Source organism: Artibeus jamaicensis, unplaced genomic scaffold, assembly GCF_021234435.1.
Source record: "Artibeus jamaicensis isolate MK-2021 breed Jamaican fruit bat unplaced genomic scaffold, CSHL_Jam_final contig_384, whole genome shotgun sequence".
Classification (NCBI taxonomy): Eukaryota; Metazoa; Chordata; class Mammalia; order Chiroptera; family Phyllostomidae; genus Artibeus; species Artibeus jamaicensis.
Genome location: NW_026521810.1, coordinates 9,048,895 through 9,059,137, shown reverse-complemented (window position 1 = coordinate 9,059,137; position 10,243 = coordinate 9,048,895). Strand labels below are relative to the sequence as shown.

General features: G+C 41.3%; 1 protein-coding gene across 1 annotated transcript; it reads left to right on the top strand.

Annotated features, from left to right (window-relative positions):
- The first annotated feature begins 650 nt into the window (after nucleotides 1-650).
- LYG1 (lysozyme g1) lies at nucleotides 651-7,247 on the top strand. Its single transcript, XM_053664514.1, has 5 exons — nucleotides 651-693; nucleotides 3,613-3,717; nucleotides 4,657-4,841; nucleotides 6,810-6,942; nucleotides 7,129-7,247. Exons 1-5 carry the CDS (start codon nucleotides 651-653, stop codon nucleotides 7,245-7,247), a joined length of 585 nt encoding a protein of 194 aa, XP_053520489.1.
- The last annotated feature ends 2,996 nt before the right edge of the window (nucleotides 7,248-10,243 follow it).

Here is a 10,243-nt window from a genome sequence, read left to right as displayed (position 1 = left end):
AAGTATGTGTTCCACGACACTTAGGAAAACATAATCTTTCCTCTAAACATGAACACAGTTTTCTCCTTGTTGTATTATCTTTTGACAACAAAGAAACTATTGGGATAGAAACTTTCTTTTCAGGATCTGGAGTCAGGTAATTGTGTTTCTCAGTGTTGACAACCAAAGTATCTTGGCTTCCTCTTTTAAAATTTAAAAAATATTTATTGATGAGTGAGGGAGAGGAACATTAATTTGTTGCTCCACTTATTTATGCATTCATTGGTTGACTCCTGCTTGTGCCCTGACTGGGGGATTAAACCTGCAACCTTGGCATAGCGGGATAACAGCACTCTAACTAACCAAGCCACCTGGCCAAGGCCATCTTGGCTTCTTAAAACAATTAGAGTCCCTGTGGCCAAGCAGGAGTCTTGCCATTTTAAGCTAATTGAAAGGATGGATGGAACGCAGATTTGGCTTTTGCTTTTTTCATTATGATTCAAATAATTTTCTTAGTTCAGACATAGGGAAAGTTGTTCTCTCTCTCTCTTTTTTATATACCTTTCCATATAAACATTATATATTGTTATGATGACAACTGACATTTTCACAACTTTGAGCTAATTTGTATTTTAAAATCACTTTAGGACCCGGAAAGTAGGATCATCAGTATGTCTGTGCTGTGGCTGCTGCTGGGCCTCCTTGCCCTTACTGGTGAGTGCATTTCATTTTTTCCAAATGACCTTGGAGTTGGGAAGGATGAGGAAAGAATTAGAATGGTACTTCTCATATGTAAAAGTGCAGTGCAAAACGTTGTTTTTTCCTAAGCTGTTTGCTAAATCCTGGAGTTAGTAACAGTGCTGGTAAGCAGCCCCTTCTGAGTGTCCCACAGAAGGAGGGACTTCTCCCCAGTGCTGGGTGGGCTTAAAACAGAATTGCCTGATACTGCTCATTGTTTCTCTATAAAAACTCTTTCATCAAAAGTATGTGTTGAATTTATTAATAGAGTGTATATCTCCATAGAATGATGGAGGCGGCTTACATAATGAAACTAATGTAATTCAGTAGAAAACTAGCATGCAGGGGACCAAGGAGATGTGACTAAGCTAACCACTGAGACTGATACCGTTGAATGCTTGAATTTCAGATTTGGTCCTGTTTCCTTGTAGCCGGAGCAAAAAAGGAAAAGTACATAAATAAAGGGAGGAAGTATAGTTCCTCAAGAGAAGCAAAAGCTTTTTCCTGGCTCTAAATTCTAAAAACTTCTCAGATGGGGGTCAGTCTTATATTCATTCATTTATTTGTTGACCCACTCAGTCAACAAATATTTTTAAATTCTTGTAAGGAGTTTTGGGGATATAAAGAACTTTGAGGAACATGTATGTGGTTTGGGAGTGAATAGAAGGCAGGGAGCAATGAATTACACAACCAGTTACTATTAAGGGTATTTGTCACCAATTATAAAAATAGAGTTTCCTAGTTAAAAAGCTAAAAGGACACACTGGCTCATTTAACTTTTAGTATTCTCATAAAAGACCAAGTAATTTCATTTTTTTGTTTCTCTTAGATTACTCATCAAAAGTTTTTAAAATACTCCAAAATACTAGTATCTTCAGACGTTAACCCCATGAAGTTCTTCGTAAGAAAAGAGAACTTTGTTTAGTAAACATGCAGTACACATATGAGAATAAGCAATAGGCATATTTCCAAGGACCTGCAAATCATTAAGATTTAATGAGATAATCTACTTTTGTCAAACAATAAGCAAATTGAAAAGAGTAATAAGGTGAGAAGTCCTTACAGGCTTGTAATAGTGAGATGATGCTTTCAAGGGGCAATTTCCTGCCACCTGTAGTATCTTGTTATTGGTGTGTATGCCCTCTTTCTGGTGGAAGTGATAAATACTTGGGAATGTCCTCTTTAGTGGACTTTGTGGAATCCCAACAGTGTGTAAAACCTCTCCTTCCCCTTAGTGCTGGAAATGACAGTGGTAGTTAGAGAGAAAATGAAGAGCAAAGAGAGAAAGGGGAGAAGTGGAAAGAGGGAGCCCCACTTGGAAACCTGGCCCTGTACCTCACCACATGCCCTTCCACTCTTTGCAGTCCTAAACACCCATGCAGATGTGCACTGAGAGCAGGGGAAGCCAGCTCCATGTCACAGTTTACCAGCAGTCCCTGTTCTTGGGGTCTGGGCTGAGATCCCAGGGAGGCCCAGGCTTTTCTCCAGAACAGATGTGTTTCTCCAGAACAGATCTAAGCATCATATCAGACAAATGAGTTAGAGGTATTGGAGGGAGACGTGCTGAGAGATCACATAAAATGGATGATGAGAACTAGCCCACAGGGAACACAGTTGCTGATTTGACTTCAGCACACCCATTCTACAGCATTGGGCATCTCCAGAGCTTTGCAATGAATAGAACTGCTCCAACAGTTCCTTGTGTCTGCAAGTTATGAGGTGAGAATTTAGTATTTAGGAAGTTCTATAGTAATTTCTTAGTCACTATACCTCAGACAAAGGTTTAATCTCCAAAATATACAAAGAACTTACACAACTCCACTCTAAGAAGATATTTAACCCAATTAAAAAATGGGAAAAGGACTTGAGCAGACACTTCTCCAAGGAGGACATACAAAACATCCAGAGACACATGAAGAGATGCTCAATATCGTTAGCTATCAGAGAGATGCAAATTAAAACCACAATGAGATACCACTTTACACCAGTCAGGATGGCTATCATAAACAAAGCAACAAACAACGAATGTTGGAGAGGTTGTGGGGAAAAGGGGACCTTAGTTCACTGTTGGTGGGATTGCAGACTGGTACAACCATTATGGAAAACAATATGGAATTTTCTCAGAAAAATAAAAATTGACCTGCCTTTTGACCCAGCAATTCCACTGCTAGGATTATATCCTAAGAACCCTAAAACATCAATTTCAAAGAACCTATGCACTACAATGTTCATAGCAGCACAATTTACAATAGCCAAGAGCTGGAAGCAACCTAGGTGCCTGTCAGTAAATGAATGGATCGAAAAATTGTGGTACATATACACAATGGAATTCTATGCAGCAGAGAGAAAGAAGGAGCTACTACCCTTTGCAACAACATGGATGGAACTGGAAAGCATTATGCTGAGTGAAATAGGCCATGTGTTGAAAGACAAATACCATATGATCTTACCTTTAACAGGAAGCTAAACAACAAAACAAAGCAAGCAGAATAAAAACAAAGACACTGAAATAGAGAACAAGGGGACAGTGACCAGAGGGGAGAGGGAAGGGAATTTAAGGGGGAAAAAGGGGAGGGATTTGGAGGAACAAATAGGAAGGACACAGGAATGAGAACTAAGGGGGGTGGAAATGGGAGGGAGGTGGGGAGCACGGGGTGGGGGGGGCTGGGATGGGAGAAATAGACAAAAAACTGTACTTGAAAAATAAATAAAAATTTTTTTAAAAGAATAAAAATGTTAACAAATAAATTTCAAAAGGGTTTCCATTGCAGAGTGAAGTTTTTATTATTGATTTCAGTATAGTTATGTTTATTCATGTCACTTCATTCATGGGCAGAAGGGTGACCAAAACTATTCTAGTTCAATATCTCAGGTTGAAATTTTCTCAATTTGTAGACTCATCTGAAAGTGGCAGCTGGGGATGCTATGGAAACATCCGAACCCTCGATACTCCTGGGGCATCTTGTGGGATTGGAAGACGCCGAGGCCTGAACTATTGTGGTAGCTAGGATCTCATTGTCCACCTTCTCCTCCTTCTCCTCTTCCTTTCTCTCTGAAGGTGACTCTGTTAGGCATGGGTGACTTCAACAGGATTTGTCCCTGCCCTTGATACCCCACACCTATGTCTCCCAGTCATTTCCAACAGGTTTTGATCTTCAACATACCATTTTGGTTTCCACTGTTTCCCACAGTCCCACACTATGAAATGGTAGAAAGAGCACTGGTCATGGAGTCCAAAGACCTCGTTTAGTGCTGCTTCTGCTTCTTCAAGTCACTTAGCTTCCCTGAACTCTGCTGAGATTGGGATAATAGTACTTACTTTACAGTGTTGTTGCAAACTCTGGTCAGTAATGTGAATGACAGTGCTTTTGAACCCATAAAAGTGCTTAGAAGGTTAAGTGGGTTAGCCAGGTATGTTGGGATTGGTTTTCACTTTGCTCAGCATTCTTTGTATTTCATAAAGGTTAAGCACACATGATTTCTAGGAGTCACTGTAGGGTGGAAAGGTGGGCAAGAGTGAGCACGCCTGTCAAAGAAGCTTTCCAAAAACTTCAGGAAGGGTTTGGGAGAATTTCTTCACATCAGGTGTTTGTTGTAGCTGCTGGACATGTATTTTACTGGGTAGCTGTTTGGGTGCTTAGGATGGGGCCAGTGGGGACTGTGCCCATGCCATTTTCCTGGGAGGACACAAGTTCCTTGGCTCAGGGAGAACTGGTATCCACGAAGGACATGTCTCAGGGGATGCCAACCCAAGCTCCAAGGAAGAGAATCACAATCTCAGTTCTAGGAATGGCCACAAGAAATTTCAGACCCAAGCATGGGCTTCTCAGTCCTCAACAGCTGCCCAGAACCTTGGAGTATATTTTCTCTCTCCTTTTGAGCTCCCATTTCAGTGTAAGTCATACCAAGCCACACTTTTTCCTTCTGTATTTGCTTTAGGAGTTCGTGCCTCTGAAAGGCTGGCCGAAATAGATATGCCACACCTACTGAGATTTCAACCCATCATACGTACTGTTGGCCAAAAGTACTGTGTGGATCCTGCAGTGATCGCTGGTGTCGTGTCCAGGGAGTCTCCTGCTGGCAACATTCTTGTCAATGCTGGCAATGTGGGCAATGGAGTCAGGGTGGTACAGGTAACCCTCCATGTGGCCATTGAGCCCAGTTGTGTGGGGCACAACTCCAAAGGACCCCATCACATTTGTTGTGTGGATGGTACCCCTGGGGAATAGCCCCCTTCAGGAGAGTGAATGGGCTCCCTGGAGTGGTGAGAGCCAAGTTCTGCCTGTGAGAGGTGAGCAGCTCTGTTTTGGCTTCATCTTGAGGCGCAATTCCTTTTCAGAGTAAATTATGCTGTTTCCAGGATATCATCATTGTCACCCTGTCATCCAGGAGAAATATCACAGATTGAATCTTTGCTCTGTTATTTCACAACCACATGACCTTGGATAAATCATTTGATCTCCCTGGGCCTCAGTCTCCTCACCTATAAAATGCCATCCTCAGAACTATTATGAAGATTCAATACAATAATGTGAAAAAGTACTTGGCATCTGGTAGATTCACAACAAATATCATATTTTATTTTCCCTCTCTTCTTTCTACACGATTCTTAGTTCTGAAGGTCAAGTTTTATTTCACAGGAATTCTGCCCCGTTTTACCTGAGACTTCCAGGGAACTGGTCATTAATTAATCCACTGTCCAATTAACTCTGTGCTAGGAGAATGAATGGTAGCAGGAGAGAACCTGAGGCCACAATTCTCTGTTACATTTCACATTGTTGTAGTTGTTGAGAAATCTGTAAGTATTGCAGTCCTTTTTTAAGCTTTTAGAAAAGTGTATTCTTCAATGATTTTTAAATTGGCTTCCCATTAGTTCTTTGTATGACACCTTACAATTTTAAAGTACTTTTATTTTTTTTATTACTTTCATTTAGTTATTTTTCAAGTACAGTTTTTTTTGTCTATTTCTCCCATCTCAGCCTCCCCCGCCCTGTGCTCCCCACTTCCCTCCCATTTCCACCCCCCTTAGTTCTCATCACTGTGTCCTTCCTATTTGTTCCTCCAAATCCCTCCCCCTTTTACCCCTTAACTTCCCTTCCCTCTCCCCTCTGGTCACTGTCCCCTTGTTCTCTATTTCAGTGTCTTTGGTTTTTTTTTTCTTTTTTCTGCTTGCTTGTTTGTTTTGTTGTTTAGCTTCCTGTTAAAGGTGAGATCATACTTTACACCAGTCAGGATGGCCATCATAAACAAAGCAACAAACAACAAATGTTGGAGAGAGTGTGGAGAAAAGGGGTCCTTAGTTCACTGTTGGTGGGGTTGCAGACTGGTACAACCATTATGGAAAACAGTATGGAATTTTCTCAGAAAAATAAAAGTACTTTTAAAAATTTTATCTTATTTTGATTGGGGACCCACAATAATGTGATGAACTGAGACAGATGAGGAAGTGAATTTATGAGGAGAATGCCATTACGGAAAAGTCACATGACAGCTAGAAAATGCAGAATGGGGACCAAGGCCAACTTTGATGATTTAGTGCCAGTACCATTTCCGCCGCCCCATTCTGCCTCCTTTGTAAAATCTTATTCTTGGGAAAAGGATGGGTCCATTTCCTTTGAAGATGTAGAAAGAATTCTTGAGTCAGATATTCCTTTGAAATATGGTGAAAGATACATAGAATGATAACCAACAGTATGGAAGAAAAGTTAGTGGTACCCTTAGACATTTTGATTATCTACAATAATAATTACAAGTACAGATTGAAAAGAAACCATTCAGACCTATTTTGTAGGGATTTTGGTTGCAGCAGTGAAGGAGGGCATCAGAATGGAACCTACACTACCTCTCAACCTTGGCTTTCAACCCTGCCTCTCATCACTGCATTGAGGCAGCTGTGAAATGTCTGCTCCTTCCTTCCTTTGCCTAAACCCTTTACCTTTACTATTTGTTCCCAGAAAGACTGAAGGTGGCACTGGTTTCACCAAAGGAGAAGAAGAGAAAGACAAGGGAAATGAGAAAAGCACTGATAGTATGAAGCCACATCACCCTCTCACCTGGCTTACTGGGCTTTTCCTCTGCCTCCTTCCTTTTAGGACACGGGCCATTATGTTCCCACACCTTGGATCAGTGAGTCCCAGCTTTCTCAGATGACTGATGTCCTGACTGTTAGAATCAAAGAAATCCAGAAAAGATTCCCAACCTGGTCCCCTGACCAGTGCCTGAGAGGTAGGTGTAAACCTGGTGGTTTCACTGCATGGTATAATGGGGACAAATGTAATACTTTGTGCCAGATTCCCCCAAACCTCAGTTGCTTATGATAAGCATGAGGAAAGAGAATCTAAGTTAACTGCTGAGCATACTGAGGCAATGAGGGGCTGTGGGGTCAGCATTAACCTGTCTCACAAATTCCAGGTGGACTCTGTGCCTATGTCGGAGGTCCTGGCTACGTCAGAAGCAGCCAGGACCTGAGCTGTGACTTCTGCAATGATGTCCTTGCACGAGCCAAATATTTCAAGAGACATGGCTTCTAATACTTTAGATCAACTCCAACGTCATTCTCATACATGCGGCCTCTTCTGTTCCACAGATAAAACTAGCCAATGGGGCTTGTAACTGAGAATCTGAGTTTGACCTGAAGATTGTTAAAATAACATGGAACCCATTAAAAGGAGAATTATTCTCTGCATTTTGTGGTCTGATGTGTGTGTGTATAAGTTAAGAGTTGCATCTCTTTAAAGCTGTTTCCAAGGAGATGGGCTGTAATGTGGATTTCTGTGAAATGCATCTTATACCTCATTGACTAGCATTGCCAGATTTAGCAAATAAAAACACATAAAGCAGTTACATTTGAATTCCAGATAAATAATGAACAACTTTTTAGTGTAAGTGCCATGAAATATTTGGAAAACATTTGGGTATTTTACCTGGCAACAGTATCATTGATTTCTCTGATAAAAAAAAGTTTCAAATTTAATTGAAAAACTTGATGAAAAAAAGACCATGATGGTGGCCAGCCCCATCTGCTGAGCGGATTAGTCTCAGGAGAGACTCTTATTAACTTTACAGCATTATTTTAACCCTAAGGTAGTCTTTTTGTCACCTAAGTTTACCTCCTTTCCTTTTCTGGACCACAGAACCTGCTATACCCAACCTCTCCTAACTCAGCTAAAATATTCCCTTGTTTGGGGCACTCACCAAAAGAGCCAGGCCACAATGATTCATTTGTTGAAGCTGCCATGAAGGACACTGACCATGTCTTATACTGGTAAATTATTTAATTCTAGGATGTGTATTCTATAAAAGTAATCAATATCCCATTCTATCAACTGCATGATATCACTACAGAGTGTTGTCCTGGAACAATTGTCCTTTCAAACACTACTTTTTGAAGCAACTTGTATGTGCTCAGCACTATATCGGGGTCCCTGCCCTCAGGAACTGGTAAATCACAAAATTTAGTGGGTAATAGCAGCCAGTTAACTACACATGTGCAAAAGGTACAGAATCAGGCCTGTGCCAGGAGACAATGTGAGGATGTCACCTTCTGTGTCAGGGGCCTGTGGAACCTACTTATGACCACTGATGCTCTTGACCTTCTCCAGGGTTACTTCCTTCTTGGTCTCTCCACTCTCAGCCCTCCAAGACCCTCTCAAGGCTGAACCCAGTTGGGGGTTCCCACCAAGGAGAAAATGACAGAGAAGACTTCATGAACACATTCACTGGCACAAGGCAAAGAGACTGTGAGACACTGGTTAGGAGCCCACAGTGGAAACATTTGGGCGAATAAAGTCCTTCTGAAATCACAATCCTGAGCAGGCTCATGCAGCTCCCCCTATGAACATGTACACTCAGTAAGTGGGGGTCACTTGCTGCTGGTGACTGTCATCCTAAGAAAACATTTAGTTGAGGAAGGCTGACAAGGGGCGCTGTGACATCACTATGGGAGCTCTAACAAAGGCACAACTGATGTAGAGGCTGGTAAAATATAAAGGTATTAATTAAACAGCAATTAACCAACCCTTATCAAACACCTCCTGTATACCAGCCACTGTATTATGAACTTCAAGGGCATATCCTTGCTCATGAAGGCTCCTATTCTGGTTGGGATCCAGATATAGTAACACTTAGGGCACAATAAGCTAATTTTTGTAAAGAAGGGATAGATGAAAATTGGTGCAGGAGCTCTGGTGAAGAATTGAGGCCTGAGTTCATAGAAGAGGTAAGGGCATTTATTTGGTGCTGAATTGTCATACCAGCCCAGATGCACGATTCCACTGAACAGACAAAAAAGCTACCAACCAAAACTGTTAAAACGCTTGCTTAGTCACAGAGCTGGTAAGGGACTGAACCAGAGTCTCAATGCATTGCCACATGTATATAATTAAATGATGGTGTGTGTGTGTTGGGGGGTTAGGGTGACCAACTCTCCCAGATTGCCTGGAGTCGATGGGTTTTCTGGGACAGGGACCTTTCAAGGCTAAAACTGGGAAAGTTAAATGGGAACTTTCTGAGCAAGTCCCGATGAGTTGGCCACCTGAACTGGGCATCATCTTTTCTAGGAGGTATTTTAAAACCTGTGAGGGCAGTTTTCTTCTCTCCCTCCCTCTCTTTCCTTTGTTATGGCAGCAGTGCTTGAGGTGAGGGTGAAAGGTGGACATTACCCATATTTTGTGATGGGGCAAATGATGCTGAACATTTCGCAGTTTGTACTAGGGAGGCTGATTCCACCTAGTGAAAAACATGTATATGAAAGGATATTCATATGTATATATACACTTTAATGTATTAATTAATGTAACATACACCATATAAACTTCTCCTGAGTTAGCCTTTTGACTGCTTTACAACCCAGAAATATAATCTTTCAAAAGTCAGGAATCCATTCCTTTGAAATATAAACCTCTAGGGAGAAAGTGCTCCATGTCCCTGTCATTGTGGGAGTTTAGCTTCTAGGCATCTGCTTCTCCTAGAAATAAGAAAATTTTTGTTTTTCCTCTAATAAAGGTGAATTTAGCATAAACTATGAAAGAAAGTATAGCAGATGGTGCTGTTAAGTCTTCTCAAAGGAGAACAGGTTCATCTTGAGAACACACAAATATAATGACTAAAAATAGAGCAGTACAGCCCTGGCTGGTGTGGTCAGTGGATTGAGTGTTGGCTTGTGCACCAAAGGGTCACCAGTTCAATTCCCAGTCAGAGCACACGCCTGGGTTGCAGGGCCAGGTCCCCAGTACAGGTGCATGACAGGAAACCACACATTGATGTTTCTCTCCCTCTCTTTCTCCCTTCCCTTCTGTCTAAAAATAAGTAAATAAAATCTTTAAAAAATAGAGCAATATAAAAGAATTGCACCTTCTTGGCTGTATAAATAGGGTAGACTTTCTGTCTTTATAACTTCTTGGCAAGTGATCAACCATGACCCTGGTACTCTGGCTTATGATTATTCAATAAAGAACTTTTTTTCTTTAAAAAAAGATTTTATTTATTTTTAGAGAAAGAGGAAGGGAGGGAGAGAGAGAGAGGGAGG